Source organism: Lampris incognitus, chromosome 11 (assembly GCF_029633865.1).
Source record: "Lampris incognitus isolate fLamInc1 chromosome 11, fLamInc1.hap2, whole genome shotgun sequence".
Lineage (NCBI taxonomy): Eukaryota > Metazoa > Chordata > Actinopteri > Lampriformes > Lampridae > Lampris > Lampris incognitus.
Window position 1 is genome coordinate 20,592,215 of NC_079221.1, and position 26,190 is coordinate 20,618,404.

Consider the following 26,190-nt stretch of genomic DNA (forward strand, 5'->3'; position numbering starts at 1 on the left):
CACACAGGAATGTGTGTCTCTACCTGTGTGTCAGAGGGAGAAAAGGACAAGATCAGCTGGGTGTCATCGGCATAACAATGGTAACAGAAGTCATGCAAGCGAATATCAGAACCCAGGGATGTCGTGTACAGGGAGAAAAGGAGAAGACCCAGAACCAACCCCTGTGGAACGCCTGTAGTCAGTCTGCAAGGCTCCGACACAGATCCCCTCCATGTCACCTGGTAGGAGCGACCCGACAGGTAGGATGCAAACATTGAGAGTGCAGAGCCTGTGACACCCAGCCCCTCGCGGGTAGAGAGCAGGATCTGGTGGTTCACTGTGTCAAACGCAGCTAACAGGTCCAGGAGTATCAGGACAGAGGAGAGAGAGTTTGCTCTCGCAGAGTGCAGCGATTCTGTCACTGCAAGGAGGGACGTCTTTGTCAAGTGACCCACCCTGAACGCAGACTGGTTGGGGTCCAGGCGGTTGTTCTGGTGGAGATACAAAGAAAGTTGGTTAAAGACAGCAAATTCGAAAGTTTTGGATAGAAAAGGTAGAAGGGAAACCGGTCTGTAGTTTTTGATGTCAAAGGGGTTAAGTGATGGTTTCTTGAGAAGGGGGGTGACTAGCAGTCTTGAAGGCAGATGGAAAGCATCCTGCCTTGAGGGAGGTGTTGATGAGGTGGGTTAGAAAGGGAAGGAGTTCAGGTGCTATAGACTGAAGATGAGGGGAGGGGACTGGGTCAAGGGAGCATGTGGTAGGGCGACTGGATGTGATGAGGTTGAGGACCTCATCGGGGGAGAGAGGAGCGAGGTGGGATAGGGTGGGACGTGGAGAGGTGAGGGAGGGTGCAGAGGGTGGGATAGTGCAAGGTGCACTAACCAGGTGGTGAGAAATTTTACTTGTGAAAAAGTTAAGAAATTCTTCACAAGGGCTATGGTTGCAATTGAGAAGCTGTAGCAACAGGGCTAAGGACTGTATTAATTGTGTCAAACAGTACTTTGGGACCGTGGGAGTTATTTTTAGAAATATCAGGAATGTATTTTGCCCTCACTGCTTTGATGGAATGCTGATAATTAACAAGACTTTCTCATGTCATATAAAACTTGAAGCTTGTGTCTTTTCCATCTTCGCTCTACTTTTCTACATAATTGCCTAACAGTACGGGTGTCATTGTTGAGCCAGGGTTGAGTTTTAGTTTTAGGTTTTCTGATTTTGAATGGGACAACAGAGTCCAAAATGTCTACACAAATTGAGTTAAACAGGGTTTTAACTCCTCTGTACTCAGGCAGGAAGAATGGGCCTCAATATTGCAATGAACAATGGCCTCCATATTTTCATTCATATAAATGGAATCAAGCCTGGCTTTACAAATAGGGAAGAATGACCTCTGTTTTATTTGGACTCATTTACAAGTGAACATCCAAACTGTAAGGGGTGGCTGTACTTTAGGTGAAACTAGTACTGCACCTCAGTTTGGACTAAGATGGTCCTGTAAAGGAGGTTGAGAAGAGTGAAATCATTTATGAGAACAAACAGAAATGACGGACATTGCCGGTGGTGTAGTGGTCATTGAGGAGGTAGACATACTGCGACCTAGAAAAGGGGGTATACTCTTCTATATATTTCAAAGGCTTTTTGGCTGATAATTGATATAGTGTAAATTGAAAGAAAAAGAGGTGGGTATACTCCGTATATCTGCATATACTCTCCACTACACCACTGGACATTACAAATTATAAAATGAATAATTCAATGTCTTACATAACTGAAAAATTAGCCTATTGAACTGATTTCTCCGACCCACTGCAAAGATTTGCTGTTTCTTTCTTTTCTTTTCTTTTCTTTTTTAAGGAACTTAGGAAACACAGGCATCAACCCAGTCCTTGAGCTTTGGATAGGTCCTGAGAATCTCAGCCTCTAAGAATTTAAAGAAATTGAAAGCAAAATTATTCACCTTTACAAATCATTATATCTATCACATCAATAACAGTATCCTTGGTGAGACATTCATTAGTTGCTGATATTGTCTGTCAGTGACAGTCCTGTTTGCATGCATATGCTGCAGAGTGAAGGAAGGCTCGGCCTGTAGCCAGTCAACAAGTTTCAGCTTGTGGTCAGTGATGAGTTTCTATTAAAGTGAGATTTGTTTAATCAAAGCTGAAACCTTTCATGTGGGCACTGTTGTATGCAGCTCTTTGCTTGTAAAGTTTCAGCACATACCTAGGCGGTAGGCTCACCCTCTGTTGTGTAATGATAATTTCCAACTGTGCAATCTGGAATATTTCATGGATACAACATTTTTTTTTTCCTTGTAAAATTTGAATATACAAACAGCTTCGCCCTCAGTGAAGCCACATCCTTGTCCTTAAAATCAGTTTGGTGAGGTGTGAATGTGGAACGATGTTTCATCTGTTGAAGGGATATGGTAATAAACACGATTAGCCGTATGTATGGCAACAAGCTAAATGTTGAATCCATGCTCTAAACAAACAAGTTTTAAGAGCAGACATCCTACGAGAGTGACAATCTCAAACCAGAATTACATCTCATATGATGCAAACCTTTTCACTCTATTCAACAGCTTTTAAAAGATTTTTTAAAATTTACCCCGAGGCTCAACATGTAAAAGTTGGACAAAACTGAAAGCTGCAAAGAAAAGAATAAGTTCAATGAGGTTTCTGACAAACATGTACTTCCTCTTTCACACGCAGTTGCAGTTGAAGGGCAAGGCATAGCTCAAGTCAAGTCAAGTTTATTTGTATAGCCCAAATTCACAAGGTAGTCCCAAAGGGCTTTACAATCAGTACAATATACGCCATACGACACCCCCTATCCTTCGACCCTAAACCTGAATGAGAAAAAACTCCACAAGAAAAACCTTATCAGGAAAAAAGGTCACAATGGCAGTGAAGGTGGATGAAGGCTACAACAGAGGGTGGTCCCCAATTGGCTTGGTTCTCCATGCTGTTATACTCTGGCCACCCCCTGCCAAGGATCGTGTGGTAGCTGCAGGCACATCAGCCACTCCACGTAAAAAGCTGTCATGTGCAGGCCCCCTCCCATTATGCAGTGCCAGGATTGGCTTCTACGCCCACCTGAAGACCCAGAAGGATAGTTATACTCGACCCCGAGTGACCACCGATGATGATGGTGTGTGTGTGTGCGTGTATATTGTATCTCGCACACACACACCATTTATTTAAGACTGTACTTTTCTTGTATTCTTAATCGTACCAACAAAAGCCAAACAAAATTCCTCGTGGATATAATGCACATGGCAATAAAAGTTTTTTCCTTTTTGGATTCTGACTAAACAAGCATGGCTCTAAAACTGCCAAAGCTGGGAGCTTCATTCCACCCACCAGAAATGCATACTGAGAATAGAGACACTTGTAGTGCTGTGGGACATTTTGGATAAATGCATCCACCAAAAGGCAGTATATTACATCACTGGACTTGACCATGTTCTAGATTTTAGGTGCAGAAGCAAAAAATGTGCAAGTAAGTACAAGCTGAAATTTGAACCAATTTACAGTGCAATATGTAGAATGAATTGGCACTTTTAAGTGTTTTGATAGGTACTTGAGTTATTACTATTATATATTTTTACATCACAAAATTCTTTATATTAAAGTCTGAACACGTGAGTCAATCAATCATAATAAATTAGAGAAAAAAATACATGCAAAATTGCTGGTCAAATGATATCACAAAGCATTTTTTCCCAGTTCAGTATTCCAGTTATTAGTCTTTCCTGGGAACTTGAGCATATGAACTTTAGGGGTAGTCATTTTCCTACCTCTAATCCGTGGGCTTTGACCTCACTTGCCAACCACACTAATGACCTGGGTATGGCAACTACAATGGTTAAAGAGCCTGTTGTATATATTTTTGATCTAACGATAGAGCGAGAGAGAATTAAGACTGAAACATATGCACAACCATCAGGTAACAATGGCCTTGGAGAAGTAATATTGGCCAAGTATGGCATGAGCATGCTGGAGTCTACTGGGATGAACATTGCAACACTCCCTTTACTGGGTTGGGGCTGGTCTGCTACCAGGGGCGCTTTTGACAAAGGTGGCTTTGCGCTCCAGTGTTACTGCCCTTCTTCCAGCTGTCTGGTTAAGTTCATTCATATCCACCCCCGAGTCCAGGCTGGTGTCTCGACTCTCCGCTGGCCTTCGTCTCCTCTGCTGCTCTGTGATGGCATGATGGATCTCGGCTGCCGGTTTTCCCTCCAGCGATACGAACCAGGCTCGCGGAGGAAGAGGCGAGGGGATTTTGGACAGTTCAGCTAAAGTGTGATCAGAGTTTCCCTGAAGCTCACTGGGTAACGGACCCGAGCAGGGGCGCCTGTTGTCCCCAATTTTATTCAGTGTTCCCGGAACCGACATTGATTCTGGGAAGCTGTAGTGACCCCTGGAGAGGCTGATGGAGGATGGGGAATGAGAGTCCTGTGGGACCCCAAGCTGCTCCCCACCATTTGGTGCTTGGCTCTGTGAGACCAACGGGTCTTTTGTCTGGGTGAAACTCTCTTTATTCACCGGGTCTGTAGGGGGGTTATTGGAAACACCTGCACGGGGCAGGGTGGCAGCCTTGCTCCACTGGGGCGTCTCTGGCTGCTCTTCCGCATGAAAGAATGCCGGTGCATGAACAATAGCAACAGGATGGTTGAAGAAAAACAAATTCTCATTCAGAGACTCGGGAATTCTCATTTGCTGGGAAATTTTGTGTGAACTTGTCAAATTATTAGGGTCAGTTCTCAGCTCCGGCTCAGTACACTTCACCCTAATGGCTGCAGCCTTTTCCTCAAACGCAATCAATCCAAATCCTGCGGCCTCAGGGTTTGCTATGTTATCATTATGTTGGTTAGCTCCCCTTTCTGTTAATGTTTGGTTCAGCCCATCTTCTAGATGATGACAATCCCCAGAAGATACTTCAAGGAGTTCATTGTCATATGTGGAGGTAGTTTGGTCTTTTCTCAGCACTGGTTGTTTGCTTGCATGGATCCTCTTTCCTCTAGACTCGGTAAGGGAACTCCTGTAGGCCATATAGAGATTTTGTCAGACAAAATACCACGTCATTGACACAACAGCCAACTCAGTTACATAGGATGTGTCTACAAAAACCCGTACCGCATGCTACCTACCAATATACATTAGTGGCATTACAACTCTAAACAAATTTGTCAGTATATCTCAATGCAGTATTTCCATTCGTAGTCAGCCATTACGTCATGCAATTTATTCATGTTTGCCATAATTTACTGCAGTGAGCTTTAAAGCTGCAGTGTGTAATTGTTATCTGGATGTTGACCTCAACATTCAGCAATGTTAATAACAACTACAAATCAAAGCAAACACATGGCTTGGCTCCTCATGAAAAAGAGTTTTCAAATAACAAAACACTTGTCTGGCCTCACGCCCATGTTTTTGAACACAGAAAATTGGGGACTGGAGGGGACATGAGTCATTTACTTTGTTACAATCAAGGCCTTTCGGCATCAACTGCTTGACATATCATGTTTCAGGAAAGCAGAAATATTGCACCATTAGATTGTCCTGCTTGTTTATTCTAAACGCCTTTTTTGAGGAGTAGGCTGGGTATTGTGAGCTTTCAGATGCAGTCATATCATCATGTTTTGGATGCATTGACGCAACTATGCTTGGCAAAAAAAGGGAAAAAAAATGGTTCATTCTTTTGTTACCTGCGATGACACACCATCAAAATCAGGAGGAAGAAGAGAATGACAAGCGTTGTTCCCAGGATAACCATGAGAAAAGATGAATGGTATAAGATGAAGTCAGTGGTGACGGCAATGTCCATGGAACCTGGAGCCAAATGTATTGAGGGACACGCAACAGATGATTTGAACGTTAGAAAGGGATATGTTTGAAGGGGAAAAATGGGAGATAAAATGCTTCATCCATTCACTTGTTGTTGAAAGTAAACAAATAGCCACTAAGTACATCATATCTGAGGGAAGTCTTATCCAGTTTCACTATGCTACTACTATTACTTTCAGCTGTTCCCATTAGGGGTCGCCACAGCTGATCATCCGTTCCCATCTCTTACTGTCCTCTGCATCTCCCTCTGTCATGCCAGCCAGCTGCATGTCCTCCCTCACCACATCCATAAACCTCTTTGGTCTTCCTCTTGCCTGGCAGCTCCATCTTCTGCTTCCTTCTCCCAATATACATAGCATCTCTCCTCCGCACATGTCCAAAACATCCAACCTGAGTTGTCCATCCAATATACTCATTCCTAATCCTGTCCTTCTTCATCCCTCCAAATGAAAATCTTACCATCTTCAACTCTGCCACCTTCACCTCCGCCTCCTGTCTTTTTTTCAGTGCCACCGTCTCCAAATCATTTGACATAGCTGGTCTCACAACCATCGCGTAAACATTCTCTTTAACTCTTGCCGGTATCCTTCTGTCACAAATCACTCCTGACACTCTTCTCCACCCACTCCACCCGGTCTGTACTCTCTTTTCATCTCCCTTCCACACTCCCCATTACTTTGAACAGCAAACCCAAGTATTTAAACTCATCCATCTTCGTCACCTCTACTTCTACTCCTTGCATCCCCACCATTCCACTGTCCTCCCTCTCATTCACACATATGTATTCCATCTTGCTACAACTGACTTTCATTCCTCTTCTCTCCAGTGCATACCTCCACCTCTCCAGGCTCTCCTCAACCTGCACCCTACTCTCGCTACAGATCACAATGTCATCTGCAAACATCATAGTCCATGGAGACTCCTGCCTGATCTCATCCATCAACCTGTCCATCACCATTGCAAACAAGAAAGGGCTCAGAGCCAATCCTTGACGTAATCCCATCTCCACCTTGAAGCCATCTGTCATTCCTACCGCACATCTCATTACTGTCACACTGCCTTCATATATATCCTGCACCACTCTTACTTCTCTGCCACTCCCGACTTCCTCATACAATACCACACATCCTCTCTTGGCACCCTGTCATATGCTTTCTCTAAATCCACAAAGTTTAAATCCAGTTTCACTATGCATTTTTTTTTCTTTATCGCACTTTTCTATGGCTGCATTTTCGATCTTTCATTCACAGTGATTTTGATTTTTAGAGGTCTACATAGTCGCAAAGAGATCAGACCTTTATATCATAAATATATTATGAATTCAGTCATAAGCTACTGCACAGGATACACATGGCATCAATAGCACTGATCACATATCAAACATCAATATTAATCATCGATGCTAGTCACCTATAGTAAAAAAGCCCAAGAATACATTAGGTTGTATGCATTGTCAAATTAGCCATTATACATTGAGGAACCTTGTATCATGGTTGTGTTTGGGTTTCCTGCTTTGCTCACCTGTTCCCCATGCCCTGATTGGCGTGGGGTTTATGTCCCTGCCCTGCCTTGCTCACCTGTTCCCCATTTCCCAGATTGGCTCTCCAGCAGTTACATGATGCCCTGGCTCTTGGTTGGATTGTAAATGTTACTCTGTGTTTGCTTATGTTGGTCAGGTGCTTCATGCCTTCCTTGCTGTTTGCCCCGGTTACTCCAGTTTTTGTAAGTTACTTTCTTTCATTCAAGCTTTGCTCTATCCCAGCCTGTCTCTGTTGTCTGCATTTGGGTCCTGTTCCTGCTCCCGGCATGACAGTACAATCCAACCCAGAGCCAGGGCAACCAGGGGGGATATCTAACTGCTGGAGAGCCAGTCAGGGAAATGGGGAACAGGAGAGCAAAGCAGGAAACCCAAACACAACCATGACACCTTATCTCATCAAACATGTGATAACTTACTGCTGGAGGATGAGATTGGTGCCGCAATCCAATATCCGAGGTGAGGCGCATTGTAGGTCCACATTAGTTTTCCCTTGAGCAACACCACCATGCCCAGTCCCTTTCTCATCCATCCACCTTTGTAGAACAATTAATATTCAAAAAACAACATCGCTGTACATAAAGTGACCTTCAGTTATCACAAATATACTTCCCCATCTTATATAAATGAATTCAGAAATGAACATGTGCTTATCTCCTTGTGAGGACCACTGTAAGATCATTATGTGATTGAGCTGGCCAGGTAGACGACTACACTTTTCAGCTTCCCTACACTTTGGAAATTACAAAACTATAAAAGGAGCGATGTGTGATGTGTTTTTAAACACAAAGTTACAAACCTGAAGACTGCCTTTTTTTGGTTTAACTTATTGATACCATGCATGATATTAATCACGTAGAACGGGGGAGTCAAAGAGGTCATCTGTGTGAAGAGGGAACGACCATCTCTGAAATGAGGGGGGGGGGGGCTAAGAGTACATCTGTCACCATCTTACAATACTGTGATTGCAACTATTCCCCGATCCTCTGTGAATAGTATACCTGGCCACTAAAACTCTAGTTAATGGTCACGGCTGACCAGGAAAACAACTGATCATTGTTTTAGGTCACTATGCCACTGTATTGTTTATGAGGATGTGGAACCCTGCAGTCAGTTTAGACTGAAGAGGTCACTTAGATCAGTGATGAAACGTTTCTCTCAATAAAAGTTGTGTCCAGATGAACTGATTAAACTTTCTGTGATACCATAGTAGGGATATGTGAGTACTGTAGATATACTAGAGATAGATTTCTAATGAAACAAGGTTGAACATGGGTTTTAGCAATGGATGCTAAAGCTATAATACTGAAGATTTACATGCAAACAGACATCTGTTTTTTTATGCTTTCTATTGCTGGCACATTTAAGACAATACTCCAAGATAATCAAAATGATGAACGCTTTTGTAATTGCTCATCAAATTTTATTAAGTTGCTCATTTAAATCACTATCAAGTAGGATTATTCCAGTAGAAATGATGTGCTAAAATAGCCTTTTATGTCTTTGAGGAAGAGAAAGGTCGCCAGTGGCAAGTTTTAAGTGCAAGCAAAGTTGTTGAATGAATTTATGATTTTATTACACAGCAGTCCTGTACATTTTTGTACATTTGTACATTTTCTGTACATGATTGCCACTTGTCTGAGTTTGTGTATGGTCTGGGTAGATTGTAAAATTGAATTGTCCTTCTGGGATAAATAAAGTTGTCTGAATCTGAATCTGCATTTATTCCACTTTCACACCCAGCAGAGACTCAACTTTGGTGTACTTTAATTCAAATTTGTAAACTTTCACTGAGTTATTGGACATAAGCACCCCGTTTACCACACAGTATCGGAGTAGCATTAACGGGCATGGCTTATGAAATTGGTGAAAGGGATTTTTTGTTCACAATATGCACATTTCACTGAACTTACTCACTTTAAAAAATTGCCCAGAAGCTAATATAAAACATAGCAAAGTTCTATCCGTTTTACCTAAATATTTATTGGTTTTAAGAAAACATAAAAGTTGCAATGTTTAATACCAAGTTGTGCGGTCAACAAAGACAGACTTGGTCCTCACCCATCAAACACACCTTACAGCAGACATTTTCATGCTAATGCTAATGCATCCCTATTGATAGGTCAGAGGCACTGTAGATCAAAACCTCTGCTGAAGGCACAGGCTCGAGTCTTCTGACAAAAACCTTTTGCCTGAAGCAAATGGTCCACTAACCTCTATTCAGGAATTAAGCTGTCAGCTGACTGCACAGCAGGTGACCTAACCGTATAAAAATGACTAGCATGTCTATGTATAAGCCCCATTTCAGTACTTTAAGCACGTTTAAGCCCCTGGGGATATCAGGATATATTTTCATATCCAGGTTGGTGAAGATGTGAAGACGATAGGTTATGCTGTGTGTGACTCTATTTTCCGCCTACCAGTCATGTGGTTAAAGCACCATGCAGGGACAGCATTAGATGGCCGGAGTCCAGAGTTGTCAGGCAGCGGGAGGGTGATCTGTATGGGTCCGCTCACATGCAACTCCACCTCTGCTGAGAAAAGCTGCACGCTAACAGCCGCCATGGGGCTCAGCTCTACACTTGTATATCCTAGGGAAGAACAAGATTACATTAGCGGAAAGTGCATTTTACCATTTAATTGTGAAGCAACAAATACTTAATAATGAACCACTATTGCTGCAACCACCCTGAAATTTGAACCCGGTTGAAAAAAAAATTGAATTCTGCATGTTGTCAATATTGCATTAGAAGGAAAATGTATTCGGACAGAATTTACTTTTGGTGCGGTAGATTTTTAAACTTTTATTTTATCTGTCCTTTGCTCTCTCTCTCTCTCTCTCTCTCTCTCTTGCTGTCTCCCAGGCTCTCAAATACACACACACACACACACACACACACACACACACACACACACACACACACACACACACACACACACACACACACACAAACATACACACACACACACACACACACATACCTGATTTACTACTAATGAGTCCCAAAGTGTTGAGAAAGTTGTCATCCTCTTTTGATAGCTTGGGAATAGTCAGCAAGGCCTTAATAGAGGAAATGTCACTGCTATCTGACAAATTCAGCAGCCTCTTAGGAAACTGAATAGTGGGCTGAACAGGAGCATCTACAAATAAAACATCATGATAAACATTAGTGTAATATATTTTTTGTAGTGTAGCCATTTTCTGCCAACATGAATTACATGTATTTATTAATTCAAATAAGTCCTTGCATGGATGGACAGATCGATGGACCATCAGATGGACAGACAGGTAACTATAGATCCGATAGATAGATAGATAGGTGAACATCAATAGCACATACCAGATGTTTTGCTATTAATCAGGACAGAGTCTTCATAGAGCCATATGTTGCCTTGATTCAGACCAAGAAGGGACATGGTAATTGATGAAAACACTAAAAAAGAAAAAAAGATTAAAAACCAAACAGAGAAAGCAACATTTTTGAACAAAATTTCAGATCAATTTAGCTAGAGTACCACTAGATGGCATGCTGACATATTGTATCAGCTCATGTCTGGGTTTTTCAGCGGCACAGGCTTCCTTCCATTCACTCTCATGATAGAGCCTTATCTGTCTATCAAGCTTCAAGATGTAATGTTTCTTTGCCACCCTCACAGTAGATGGTAAGTTATGCCTCTGTCAACGATAGTCGGCTCACCTGGTACTCTGTTGGTCTTCCAAGGCAGTGGTTTGACAACATAGCCATCCCTGCTGGCTATAATAGTGACAGGCAGCCCAATTTGACCGGGCACCTGAAGCAGCACATCCCCATTCTCCCCAGTAAGAGCCGTGTTTGTCTTAGTGTAGTTGACGTACACTTCCACCGTGGCCTGGCTCAGATACTGACGGCTCAGGGCATCATTGACCTGGACCTTCAGGGTGAACGTAGAGCCTGAGGAGATGAATGAGGAGTTAAAGCGTCGTTAACACAGGGTCATGCTGATAACACTAGTAAGGCAGCTATTCACCTGTCCCATTTTGTCCAGACAAGACGGCCAAATTTTCAGTTCTGTTTGGGTCTTTTATCAGTGCACATGTCTTTGTGTCATCATTGATGGTCTTTCAGGCAAGGGCAAACATTCTTCTGCATCTTCAGATGGACATTTAGAAAGGATGTTTATGAGTGTTGGTTTGTATTTCTGACTTGCAGTTCCATTTGGCCACTCTGTACTCTTAATGTACGTATTTTTACTTGTTCAGGAAAGATGTGTGTTCCTTTTTTTCAGGAGCAATCTGCTTTCATTCAAACTCTTACACACATTATCTCCTGGGAACTAGCATCACCTTGGGCTTAGGTATAATTATAAACTATCATGAAAATCTACTGGTTTTAGTGCAACTAAAGATCCAGTTATCACCACAATGCCTCGACAAACTCGAAACAAAAACTTATTTGCCAAATACCCTGTGCTAAATAACATATCCAAGCCAATGGAAGACACAATTATCAATGGCAAACTTGCACAAAGCAGCACAGACACCAGACACCAATAAACGTAATCACCATGTAGGCAGGTAAAGGCATTTTTACGATAATGAGACATATAAGCGAGTACCCTAATCACCCTATGTGTTCAGATAGCTCATACAGAATCCCAATTAGGCAATGGTGATGGCGTGGTAGTACATGCTGGTTCACATTGACAGGTCAGGATCTCTGAGAGGCGCTGTGTTGCATATTGATAAAACAGGAATTGTGACTGATATATCATTACATGACTCTGTGTTGATAAATGAGGGTCAAAATAACAAACACTTACAAAGGAATAATAACCACAGAGGATCGATGAGTGGGAAAAAAAGTTGCAATGCAGCAATATGTGGGGTCTCAAGTTTTGACATATCCAGTGCCAGTTTTAAAGCAACGTAATTGGCATTGAATAGTACAGATAGAGAGGATTGGCACTGAATACTGTGGCATTATGTGTGACAATTCTGCTGCAAGTAGCCGTGAAGGTCACAGTAATGACCAAGAGTTGAAGTCGCAGCAGCATATTGACCTAAAAAGAGCTTGTTTTGATTCCTCCGTGTGCCTGTGAAGATCTTGATGGGGGATAAAAAAAGAGAAAGGTTTTCAACAACAGGCATTAGCGACACTGAACAACCAAACTCTCACGTGGGACTGCTCGGTAGCAAAAAGACCATCATTGTTACTATGTACAGTACTACCCCAGTCCACTGCTGTGCAGTTTGAATAATAATGTGTTCCCAGTTAACTTTCGCCCTAAATACCAGCCATCGCCTTTCTTTAATGCAGCCTCCTTGTCTAAGTACATTGTGCAAAAGCAGGTTTAAGCAGCTAAATGCTGTGACACTGCCGACACAGCCTTTTAAACACTGATAATATCATAAGCATCTTTCCCAACGGTGACACCAGCAGCGGTAACTAACGCTCATTGAGTTTGGCTATGTTATGATGGCTGGTTACCCTCCATCTTAAAAGTCATTTAAGGTCATACCGAATCTTAAAATGATTCTTAAAATCAAATTTTTCCCCAAACAAGTGAAAAAATCTGCAAGCGGGGTGAGATAACGCCGTGTACATTTCTGATACAAATCAACGAGTTATCAAAATGTTCTTGAATCAAGCAAAGTTCTGTTGACACCAATGTTGTGTGGCTCATTTCAGGATATTTAGAGCTTTAGACAGTCAATAACTGATCAAATAACTTTTTATTTGCTCTTTCATTGCAAACTGTCACTGGAAACCTATCAAGTCACACATTATACAAACTCTATTAAATAGCAGGTTATAATTTTATTCCATGATATTGTCCTCAATGATAATCTGATCATATCAGGAGAAGACCCCACAGTTACCTATACTGTTTGATGGGCAGGTTCATCAAACGAGAGCCCACACAGTTTTCGCCCTCCGTGGTGCAACATTAGACCATTAGTACAAACCTAATCTAATGGCTTAACTCTTCCATGACATTTTGTACAGCAATTTAGCCTGACGCAAACTAAACATTTCTGTCGACTCCAGGTTGCTGCAGAGGGACCAGAAGAGGGTTGTTGTTGGAGAGAGGGCCTCTGCGTGCGAGTTCTGCCTTGAGAGCCAAACAACAGAAGGGGGTCGCTGGATCTGCAGCGGAGCCTGAACCACGCCAGATTGCTATAATCTCTCCATTTGCAGAACTGAAACACACCACAAAGAGGTTTATGATGTGGATCAAAACTCTGTTTCACAACACAGCCATTATCGTAGTGGGGCGAGAAATAGACCCCGTGTCATGTGATGTGTCTGATATGGTAACAGTAGGCATCAGACGGATGATGTCAGCGTCAAGTGGAAAAAAATTTGCCTACAGTTAAGCAGGGGCTACTTTTATTTTTTGAGGATTTCCACATTGATGCCCATGTGCTTGATCTTTTGCAGTTGCAAATGAAATTTATATTCATTATGACTGTTTCGAGGGTTGGGTGGGTGGGTGTAGATGCTGTATTGCCACTGGCCAGTCACAGTAAACGCTGAGCTGTTTGTCAAGATATGAGCATCCACAAGACAATCATTTTACAGCAATCAAAAATGTGAATGAAGTTATAACAATAGTTGAAACAAAACACCTATATCTTATCTGTATCAAATATTTGTACAGTTTAATTTGGGCAATATTTATGTTTGCCCAGCCACCTTTACTTCCTAAGAGAATGCATGTCAGAGGTTTGAAGCATTTGTCAAATGCTTTTCGCTGACACATATGCAGACCCTGTATCATGTACTATCATTAACACTATGTATTTCAGCAACACCTTTAACAGAATTCAACATGATGCCAAGCAAGATGCTGGGAAAGCTTGGTTCGGTAAACAAAAACAGTATTCCCAATGCCAGGCAGGATGGAGCAGAAACATGTTGCGTGGTCAACTCTGGGAGACCCCCAGGCAGGACAAACAGATGGTCACGCAGGGTTTTATCTCTGAAGGCCCTCAATCAGACTGTGCGTGTGTGTGTGAGAGAGAGAGAGAGAGAGAGAGAGAGAGAGAGAGAGAGAGAGAGAGAGAGAGAGAGAGAGAGAGAGAGAGAGAGAGAGAGAGAGAGAGAGAGAGAGAGAGAGAGAGAGAGAGAGAGAGAGAGAGAGAGAGAGAGAGAGAGAGATCAAGAGCGTCTGGGTGTCTGTGTTGCCATGTGTTGGAATTAGGGCAATACATTCTACCAATAAATGAAAACACAAGCACACCCTTTTGGCATGTGGACCAAATCGGCCTAAGCGACTCACACACAAGTCAGCAATATCAATCTGATAAGAGATTGGAGACAAAAGATGCTTAGGGTGAGGTCTGGTAGAGACGGGGGATGACATGATGACTTGATGTACATACATATAACACAGTCATGTTGTCAAATAAATGCTAAACTCCGCGGGAGGGAATTCCTTAAGTAATTAATTCTCTAAATCTATGTCTACTGTGTAGTGAAAACAATGAAGAGCTTAATCTGGGCATGAAAGAACTGACCATCTGCTCCAAGAGAAGTGTCCTTTGTTCATGTAAGGTTGCAAGTGTTTGTCTTTTTTTTTTCTTTTTATATATAGTGCCGGATGTCAATTCCTGTGAGTACGTATAACTGAGGGATGTAGGGTAGGGGAGTGAGTGCTGTAACAAGATTTGACCCAAAGATATCAGGACAATGTGTGGTTCTCAGGAATACACAATCCCTCAGCACAGTTTCACAAGTTTGTTAGTCAAGCAGGCAGACTTTGACATCATGGGAATGTGCTCCTACAACATTATGAATTAGTCATGAGATACGTAGTTGAAGAGGGAACACACGTGGTCACAAATCCCTCTTTCAGCTCCTCTGCACAGTCTTGTGGTAAACAAGCAGATTGATAAGGAAAGTGTACCTGGGTGTGTGTGTGCGCGCATGCATGTACGTGCGTGTGCACGTGCGCATTAGTGTGCATGGGTGCGTGTGTGATTATTTAGTGTAATTTCGCAGGATATTTACGAGATGAATTGACTCACTTTTGGATGATAATTAGGTGTTTTCTGTTCATTTGGCTAACAAGAGTTCATAAATTCACACTGAAGCACTTGAGCAGCTGGAACAAGTTCTCGTGGTCTGACTCATATTAATGGCCTCTTAAAAGTAACACAGGTCTTAGCCAATGATAGAGCATCATTAACGTGAGTTAATAAACTCAACGTGACTTTCTGATCCATAAAACATAATTTTGCCATATAAATAAAACAGCTTAGTTTAATGGGTTATAGGTCTGTACAGGGGCGAAAACCAAAGGCTCATTATAATTAGACAGATTTTAATAACAAAGTGAAATATATAAAAAACGGTATTGGGCATTTTCCCCCAAAACAATAGGATGCCAACGACATCATATAGGCTATGTATAATTGATACTTTCTCCAAGAAGTTTTAATAAGTGAATCGATTCACTTTTAGATGAAAAGCGGATGCTTTGCTTTTCCATGGAAGCCTGTGAGGGACCCATACGACTGACTCGCACAACAGCGTGCCGGAGTTGCATCGGCGGCCTCGCAGCAGTTAAGCGTGTGCTGTTTAACCGCTGCGTTTTACAACCAACGAGCAAACGGAGGTTCAGATTTCAGCGTGTAAAACCATTTCGCCTGTATACAGACCTGGCACGGAAACAGAGGCTGTTTGGTGGTCCTGATGCTGCTGGGAAAAGTTACCCTCATTGAAATGCGCCGCTTGTCCCGCGGGAGAGAGACCGCTCTGGAGCAAAACCCACAGCGCGGCCCGGAGGAAGGTCAGCCGGCCCATGGCTCTGCGTGGAGTCGATGTATGTGGTATATATATATTATGGATCTAAACGTCTTTCGTGACTCCGCTGTCCGACCGCAATCTCCATGACCTTCCTGAAAAGTAATGCGCTCGGACAAGTCCCCCACCCCCCCCTCCACCCCAGGCTTGCCTCGGTTCAAAATTGGCATTGACTTGAATTAGAAACTCCTCCCCTCCCTCCTATTCAGCCCCGCTCCATCTGACCCGAGGGAGCTTCCGCTCTAACCAAGACAAAGACGAGACCGGTTGGTGGATAGATGTAGGAACTCACACGTGATGTCTTATTAGTTATTATTATTACTGCTACTACTACTAGTCAAGTCAATTGTATAGCCCAATATCACAAATCACAACAACTACCACCACCACTACTACTACTACTACTACTGCTACTACTTCTACTACTGTTAGTACTACTACTACTACTACTACTGCTACTACTGCTACTACGGCTGCTACTACTACTGTTACTACTAAGTAGGGGGAGTAGTAACAGTAATCATAATAATAACAGTAGTCATAATAATGAAGAAAAAAATCATGATCAGAATTAAAGGTAATGCTTTATATTGACTACTATCTGTAAATAGGGATTAATAACCAAGTTATAGGACATTTATAAGCCATTAGAACACATTAGCAGACGGCATAAAAATACCAGCCATTTTACTAGTACCTCTTGAAATGGTGTATCTTACACCCTCTTCTTTTTTGAACCTAAAGAATCCCTTCCTCATAGCGCCCAGTAGGGTTATAGTACTGGTTCTCCAGTAGTGCTACTCAGCATTCTGAAGGTCTCGGTCTCATGACTTGGACTTATAATGACTCGGACTTGACTCGGGCTCTTAACAGTGCGGGCTCTTGGTAATTTTCAAGACCAATCGAGTACAAGACTTGGTTATTTTTTTGTTTTTATCGTTGAAATGAATATCAAACTTCCCCTAAGGAGATCGTATTATCATTAATTTCTATCGGTAAAATTTGAATATGGCATATTCTTTCATTTGTGGTGTAAAAAAAGGCCTGAATAAATGTTACAGTGTTTTTTTAAAAAACATTTTTTATTGTACTACGATGGTGGACTACTAACTACAGTTAGCCTGCAGTCATGGTGTTTAGCTAGACATGCTGTTATGTGATCAATCCTCTCACATAGCCTTAGATTTGGCCCCGCTAGGCTTGAGATGGCCTCGCCATTTTAGTCTTGGACTTGACTCGGACTCGATAAACTTCGTCTCGGACTTGATCTGGACTTGGTCTTGCCATGGTCTTGACTACAAAGCTAGCACTTAGCAAACTAGACTGTCTATACCAAAAGAGTTGTCCTTACCTTTACTATTTACAACTTTGTACCGAAACCTAACTTCCAGGTTCAGAAATATCAGTTCTAAATTCAAATTTTAATTTTGTTTTTTTATTTTTATTTGTGTGTGTGTGTGTTTTACCTAGAATTTATTAACAATTATTAAAACAAATTAAGATGCTAGGCTAACTCATATTTTTAGACATCTGCTAATGTTAGCAAGTGTGTTTACTCACGTATAACTCGTGTCATTAATTACTGCTACTCATTATAAAGTGTGACCAAATTAAAAGAACAATAACATAAAGAATGATGTTGCTTGTGGCCAGTGATTTAGTCCTGATAAATTGATATTTTGAACGATCCGGTCAGAAGGTACATCTCTTATACTTCAAAATCATGAGTTTAGATGACCGTTGAGGTCAGAGTTTGGTCCTAACCCAACAGGGTAAATAAGGTAATACCTGATATATTATATAAATGGATTTTCAGTACTTTACATGGGGGAAAAAAGGTCAAAGCCCTTAAAATCCAAAAGATGTGCATCTACTTATTTTGATCACTAGATGGTGATAATGCAATATCAAAATACACAGGACTTTAAAACGTCATTGTCAATGAGTTTTACGCTTGATTCACATAACTCTGAACTGGTAAACCAAACATTAGCTGCTGCAATCAATGTGTTGTTGTTGTTGTTGTTGTCATCATCGTTTTCTGTGATTATTTTGGGGCTGTGATGTAATGGCTAGATGTTTATCATGTTGTGACCACAAGTTCCAGTTTAAGCCGCTCTCTAAACTGTCTAACTCCTCCTTGAGCGAAAATCAGCCCTACTTTATTCCTCACACATCCATTTCCTGCTCGTAAACACAGTGACTGACACAGGCTATTTGTCGAATGGAGCTTTAGAACAGAAAATAAATCCCGGGGAGACAATTTTGCCTGAGAGCGTGGGATGTGGATTTTTTTTGGGGGGGGGGGCGAGAAAAGGATTGAGAACCAGCATTTTGTCTTTTTAATAATTTATGGGTTGGGTTTTACTTGAACTTGAACTATATGGGGTTGTGGTATGTATGTGTGAGTGTGTGTGTGTGTGTGTGGGGGTGTCCTCTATATTATCTAATTTATTTTCTTCACTGTTATCTGGTTTGTTCTATTTGATTGTCTGTTCACCTCATATATGTTTGCCTTTTTATGTTTTGTCAAATCAGGCCTCCAAAACCCATCATAGGCTCAACAGTAAACTCCACCCGCTCCCAGCCCATATCAAGCACACCTCAGTTACTTTCACTGGACCCAAAACACTTTTAGAAATGCAATACAAAAGCACATCTACATCATCATTTTCAATTTCAGTAGGGCAGCTGACTGGATCATAAAACCTTATTGCTGTAAGTGGCCCGCTCAGCAGTAGCAGAAGCTCATTCGGTGTCAGTGGCTGCAGGGATTACTGACACCTCTGGCTTGAAAGGACACACTCAGCAAGGAAAAAGAAAAAAGGGAGCGGGAAGAAAAAAAATGACTGCATCATACCAGCAGTGAATAATAGGCAAGCAATTTTTCAGCCATTTTAAAGTGGAAACTAAGGAGCGATTCAGAATTGCAAGCAACTTGTGCGTGAAATGCCTTTTCTGCATAATCATGGGTTATTTTTCTAACCCTCCACTGACTGTGAACTGGGTGTGTTTGCAAGAAATGACTGCACATGTAGTGAAGTGCATATCTGATGTAAACAAAATACCGCAATTCAAAGAAAACTGCTAAAACAGGCATTATGTTCACCTTGAATATCTCCACATTCATATCAAAGCTAACCACCAGACCCATCGAAACACAGACATGTCAAATCTCGTATCAAAGTTAAGCGTTCGTGTTTATGGCTTTTGAGATTGGTGTGCCGTTTCACTTTGCCAACCTGATAGTTCCAGCAATGCCTCAACATCGTTCGACTGATAACAAGGTCAGCCTGTACAGTTTGCAGTTACTCTGATACTGAAGCCTCTGTCAGCTGGCCCAGTTGACCTCCATCATACCTGTTCAGTGATGAGGGCCTCGGGGAGGCCGTGAGCTGCCACATTTGTTCTACTGACTCTAAACCAGGGTCTGAATGTAGTAGCCGGGGGATAGATGGTCATTCCAGTCTCCATGATTGGTTTGCTGCAAATGATACAGTAACGGTTCATTTCGCTGCATAAATAGCTGTATCTAAAGTGGATATTTTAAAATCCCGTCTGCTTTCTATCTGGAAGTGTATGTTTCCATCCTGTGTTACACTCAGCTCTGCACTCCTCTGTTAAGCTTATCGTATGCAGCGGTTCTGTTATTCTATACACAATTTTGCTAAGTTGTAAAAACATTATAAATAAAGCAACCCGTCTACATATATATTGGACTATATGAAGTTTTTTTCCCTCAGCATCCATTACATCCTCCATTTATGGGCAGCTGGATCAAATTTAAAGCTAGTTGGGCCAATGGAGACGATTACCTGCTTAATGTCTGTAAATAACAATTTGTTCTTAATTGAGCCGTCTGGTTGAATAAAGGTTTTAATTAAATCAAAGTATGACTACTTCCATAGTATTTCTCTCTCTCTCTCTCTCTCTCTCTCTCTTTCTCTCTCGCACACACACACACACACAATATGATCTCAAACCAGTACACAGTCATTAGGAGGTAGGATCATTCATGTTAACAGAATGTTCCTCCAGTTGTAGGACGTACACCTCATATCTATTTATTTCCACCAGTTGTAGGATATATACCTCATATCTATTTATTCCCTCCAGTTGTAGGACGTACACCTCATATCTATTTATTTCCTCCAGTTGTAGAATGTATTACTCAAAGCTATTTATTTCCTCCAGTTGTAGGACTTATTCCTCATATCTATTTAAGGACCTCACAAGCGCTCATAAATCATTACTTAACCTGTCTTTACATGCAGTGCAAAAACATTACATGATCAAATGGTTAAATGAGGGGTTTAATGTTCATGTAAATTGACTCCAGCCTCTCTTGTGTTTCAGCAGCATTTTGGATGAGATGACAGCCTGCCAGGTGACATCGGAGGCGAGTTGGGAGGCCATTTCGGGCGGGTGGTGCAGATTGAACATGAGAATTTGCAGCTGCGCTCCCTTTCAAAATACCGGAGACAGACCAGAGGCGACAGAATGACATGAAACTAGAAGACAAGAAGCATGACAAAGTGATAGACAGTGTCACACCGAGCATAAGTCCTTGCCCCGAGAGACAACTCAACATGACTACTATCGGCATCAGCAAGGCTTTATGAGGTGAGCTGGCATGCTGCAGCCTAAACTTATGGGATGATCAATTCAAAAGTCCTCAGGATAAATTTTAAAAGGGAAGAGAAACCTTACATCGTATAACTCTACATGGCACTGTCACTACATACTAGAGAACATCTTACAATGTAAACATTAAACATTACAAGAAGATGCTGATCATTTTCGAGTCTCGTTTCGCCCTTAGTTTTCATTGCAGGGTAGGCTCCACTTTAATAGCTGCTGCAGCTTCAGGTTTCGATATTCATTCGATTGAAAAGTGAGAAATCGGATCCTTGTTTTGGTTTGAGTGACTTTCGGGAGAGTGATAACTTTCAGGATAAAGAAAGATGGGGTTTCAGAGGAAGGTGTGACTGATATGAAACTTCTGAATATGTGAGATATGCAGTAATAGTCGAGATTATTTTGATTTCAAAAAGGGAAATTGCAAAGGATCAAGGTTTATTCTCTCCAGCAAATGGGATAAGGTTGAATCAGATGTTGCAAAGAGTTGGGGGCATCCGGGTAGCGTAACGGTCTATTCCGTTGCACGGGAAAGGCGGTTCGAATCCCCGTGTTACCACCGGTTTGGTCAGGCACCCCAACAGACACAATTGGCCGTGTCTGCAGGTGGGAAGCTGGATGTGGGTATGTGTCCTGGTTGCTGCATTAGCGCCTCCTCTGGTCGGTCGGGACGTCTGTTCAAAGGGGGAGGGGGATAGCGTGATCCTCCCATGCGCTACATCCCCCTGGCGAAACTCCTCACTGTCAGGTGAAAAGAAGCGGCTGGTGACTCCACATGTATCGGAGGAGGCATGTGGTAGTCTGCAGCCCTCCCCGGATCGGCAGAGGGGGTGGAGCAGTGACCAGGATGGCTTGGAAGAGTAGGGTAATTGGCCGGATACAATTGGGGGGGGGGGGGGGATTTTGCAAAGCGCATTTGTCAGTAGATGCCATCAAAATAACAACATAAAGGCAAGACAAATGCCAATTATGTTTTTGTTTTTTGTTTTTTACATGAAATTAGGTCTTTTTTCAAAAAAATTCAGATCTTGTGTTTAGCATATCTTTAATGGAAATTGGTGTAATGGAACACTAATGTGTTGGCATTTTAAAGTGCTATTTGCATCAAGCCCTGCTGTATGACAGTGTGGTAATTTACCAAGGCCTGCTGTGACGGCACAGTCCAACATTTTCTAGTTACCTCAGTGGTTCTCATAACTCTGGGTTAGAGTAAATGTGGGGTCCATAGGGGAGAAAATTCTCAAGCTTGTTTTTTTTTCCTTCGAGCAGATTATAGTTACACACCATTACATGAACCATTTGATTTACAATCTAATTGACCGTTTAAGGAGACACATTAATTCAGCAGTCTCGATAAACTGCTGAGCTTACTGAAATGTGGTTAGGGAGCCCTAGCATTTATCAAAGCTGCCCCGACACAGGGTCACCATCTGATTTACAGTATGGAGGTGGGGTGGCTGACAATTCCCCCATTGTGATGCCTGGTGGACACAATTAGTTTCACAGTCGTTGTCCAAGAGCCCTCCACCCTTGATACTGTCCCAGCCATAGCGGATGTACATGAGGGAGAGCGTCTAGCAACATGTTCTCCATTATCACTTTAAATACCACTACAAATGGTAGGTAGTGTGACACAAATATTTACAAACCTGTGAATGGCTGACTTGGTGGTGGTCAGCTTTTATTATTTTCCAAGTTGTCCTTTGTTTATTGTGTATTAGGAGCCCCATTGGCAGCACAGGGGCAGTATAGAGAAAACTACGGAGGTTATTACTGACTTTAGAAAGACCAGTGCCCACCATACCCCTCTGACCATCAATGGTATGTATGTGGAGAGAGTCAGCAGTGCTAAGTTCCTGCGAGTTCACATCACAGAGGACCTCTCCTGGTCCTCACGTGTCACTGCGCTTTCCAAGAAGGCCCAGCAGTGTCCTCACTTCCTGCAGCATCTGAAGAAGGTGAGTCTCTGCCCACCCATCCTCATCACATTCTACAGAGGCACCATAGAGAGCATTCTGACCAGCTGTATCACTGTCTGGCATGGGAACTGCCAGGCCTCCGACTGCAAATCCCTACAGCTGAGAGTGAAGACAGCTGGAAAGATCATAGGAACTGCTCTACCATCCATCCAGGCCATCTATGACGCACGGTGCACCCGCAAGGCTCTCAGCATCGTGAAGGACCCCACCCACCCTTCTCACATCCACTTCACCCTCCTACCCTCTGGCAGGAGGTACCAGAGCATCCGTGGTGCCTCCACCAGACTATGCAACAGTTTCATTCCTCAGGTTGTGAGGTTCCTCAACAGCCTGAACACTTAAACCTTCCATAAAAGGACTTTTTCACCTTCTTACTCGCTGTTCATGTCAGGTGTGCTTGTGGTGTTTAGGTCTGTGAAGTAATTTTTGTTTTTAATGCACTTTTTGTTTTTAATATTTATTGTGTGTTATTTGTTTTTATGTGGCACTATGGTCCATGTGAAACATAATCTCGTTCCCCTGTATGTATGAGACATGCATATGGGCAATGACAAATAAAAGCAGTCTAAGTCCAAGTTTAAGTTAGTCACATGACCTTATTCAACACATTTAATTTTTCCATTATATTTTACAATTGGAGTTCTTTATAGGTTGATAACTTTATTTTCTCAGTCCTAAAATTTTAGTCACTTGGTTCCATAGAAAACTTTTGCCTATCTCCATCAGAACCAGATGGGACAGCAGCCTTCTTTGCCACATCTCCCCATGTAATAAAATACTTTAATTTATCATCTATCCAGGGAGGGAGTTTTTAGATTTAACTGTGTTTCTTCACTGAATAATTTATTACCAACAATCATCATATAACTCATCATAAATGCAGTTAAAGCACATTTATGGTCATCCTCCTCAATATTATAAGCACAAGAAACATTACTCAAAAATGTCTTTATGCTCAATAATCCAGGTAAGAAAATCACAAAAAGTTGAATCGGTTCATCTGGACACAACATTAATAATGTTTCTCTGTCAATAAACCTTGTGTCCCGATGAACTGATTCAACTTTCTGGGAATACTCAAAAATCAATAAAAGGCACCATACTGAACCTCTTATATGACCTGCTAAGGACATCCTTGACTCCAGTCTTATGATGCTGTTCATACATATTACAATCAGGTTATGGATACTGAACCCAACTGGAATAAAATCTTGTTTGGAGCAGATTTTTGAATTTGAAAAGGGGGTGATATTTGAGCTTTGGGCTGATTTATTTGTATCTTTTGTAAGTAATCTGGGGTGATTTTGATATTTCTGATGAAAGACAATTACAATTTTTGTAGAATATGTAATCCATCATTGACCACCATGATTTACTCACCTTCATATCTCCCATTCAGTGTTTCTATAACTCTGTGTATTTACAATACAGATACTCCCCTGAGGTTGTACAGAAACTGGTTAGGCATTTTCTGAGCTGAGGCATTTCAATTAAGAGATTCAAAACAGCAGTCAGTTGACTGCACTGGACCTTTCCATTGTGCCTGTACATTACATCAGTCTTGACGTTGTACCATTTTTCAACAAACAAATACGACAGTACTTACAGCAGATTTGTAATCTCAAGAGCTTGTATGGTTGGGGATATTATTTGTTATATTATTTCTCCAAAACTGTCTAATACAGCAGCAAGCTATCAAAACTGATCTCCAAAGAGTCAGCCAGCAGCATGCAAATCTCTTCCAGTCATTTTTGAAAGAATCACTATATCCAAGTCCAGCCAATGCATTTTCACTATTTTACCTGTTACTGACCCTACTATATGAGAGACCGTATAGGCCATATTCCATACTTTACCTCTCACATACACAAGTGAAATCCTCTCACATACTACTGAAAATCCCCTCACATACTACTGAAAATCCTCTCACATACTACTGAAATGTAATAGTCGTGTGTAAGAGGAATTTCAGTAGTATGTGAGAGCATTTCACATGCGTATGTGAGAGGATTTCACATGTGTATGTAAGAGCATTTTCAGTAGTATGTGAGAGCATTTTCAGTGGTGTGTGTGAGAGCATATTCAGTAGTGTGTGAGAGTAATAGTAATGTAACTGGAAGGCAGTCTAGTTCTCAAATCTCATTGGTCCATCTTAGCGGGAAGCCCATGGCCTAGTCTATTTTAGCAACTAATTACTACCACTAAACCAGTGCAAAAATATGCATGATGGAAGAGGGGAGACAAACTCTACAACTTCGTCAAGCTCTTGGCTTAATAAACACTATTTTAACAACACCCGGTGCAGTGTTTGTTGCACATGCTATGGCATTTATGGCACCGGGTGTTGTTAAAATAGTGTTTATCAAGCCAAGAGCTTCACGAAGCTATAGTTTGTCTCTCCTCTTCCATCATGCATATTTTTGCACTGGTTTAGTGGTAGTAATTAGCTGCTAAAATAGACTAGACCATGGACTTCCCGCTAACTTAGATTGACCAATGAGATTTGAGAACTAGACTGCCTTCCGGTTACACTGAAATTGCCTTCCGTTTACACTGAAATTACTCTCACACGCACCACTGAAAATGCTCTCACATACTACTGAAAATGCTCTTATATAGTACACATGTGAAATCCTCTCACATATTACTGAAATTCCTCTTACATACAACTATTGCATTTCAGTAGTTTGTGAGAGGATTTTCAGTAGTATGTGAGAGGATTTCATATGTGTATGGGAGAGGATTTCATTTGTGTATGTGAGAGCATTTTCAGTAGTGTATGTGAGAGGTAAAGTATGGAATATGGCCTATACGGCCTCTCATATTACCACCTGTCTTCTCAGATATTATGAAATATGAACATGAAATGTTATTTTACAAGAAATTGTAATACAGAAATGCTTGGTCTTGAAAACATCATTACTACTGTACAAAGTGCATTGAAAAAGAAAGGCAATGGATAATATTAGGTCAGAGAAGTATAGCAGTTTTAAATTTTTACCTGATGAGGCACTGAGAGCAAGTGCTTTCTAGTCAACAGTTGTTAAAGTGAGGTTGACACATCAGTTACTGGAATGAGGAAACAGATGTTTGTATTGCTGTGCCAGTCGTAGACTGCCACCACAAGCCATTAAGCTCTTGATCTTTATTCTTTTAACCTTTCTGCAGGGGAAGAGGTTTGCTTGTGGTTTACTTTCTCTTTCTGTACTGTTCCACTTTATATTGAGTCAAAACATTATGACCACCTTCCTAATATGCCGTTGGCCCTGTGTGCCCCTAATACCAAGTGTACCTGGCTGCAGCCTGCAGAATAGGGCAGGGTTCAATGTCAAACGTTTAATCTCACCCATTGTTTGATTAACTTTCAAATTTGGGCGTGGTTAAATGTTGATTTCATTGGTTTTGACTTGGGTTTG

The 26,190-nt window shown here is 41.7% G+C and overlaps 1 protein-coding gene across 1 annotated transcript; it reads right to left on the reverse strand.

The window, feature by feature from the left end:
* Positions 1–3,759: 3,759 nt before the first annotated feature.
* On the reverse strand, positions 3,760–16,281 carry LOC130121052 (protein FAM171B-like). The gene is made up of 8 exons (XM_056289889.1): positions 16,013–16,281; positions 11,067–11,300; positions 10,710–10,802; positions 10,351–10,509; positions 9,789–9,959; positions 7,788–7,904; positions 5,693–5,816; positions 3,760–5,025 (listed from the first exon to the last, which is right to left on the reverse strand). The coding sequence occupies exons 1-8, from the start codon at positions 16,155–16,157 to the stop codon at positions 4,017–4,019; spliced, it is 2,052 nt and encodes a 683-aa protein (XP_056145864.1). The 5' UTR covers positions 16,158–16,281; the 3' UTR covers positions 3,760–4,016.
* Positions 16,282–26,190: the final 9,909 nt, after the last annotated feature.

What these genes read in the sequence shown, in the direction of transcription:
- LOC130121052 (XM_056289889.1), bottom strand. Translation starts at nt 16,157, where the DNA reads ATGGGCCGGCTGACCTTCCTCCGGGCCGCGCTGTGGGTTTTGCTCCAG. An exon ending in ACTCATTAGTAGTAAATCAG is followed by an intron (nt 9,960 to 10,350) that starts GTATGTGTGTGT and finishes GTTCTTCCCTAG; the next exon opens with GATATACAAGTGTAGAGCTG. An exon ending in GTGCTTTAACCACATGACTG is followed by an intron (nt 7,905 to 9,788) that starts GTAGGCGGAAAA and finishes TGTTCTACAAAG; the next exon opens with GTGGATGGATGAGAAAGGGA.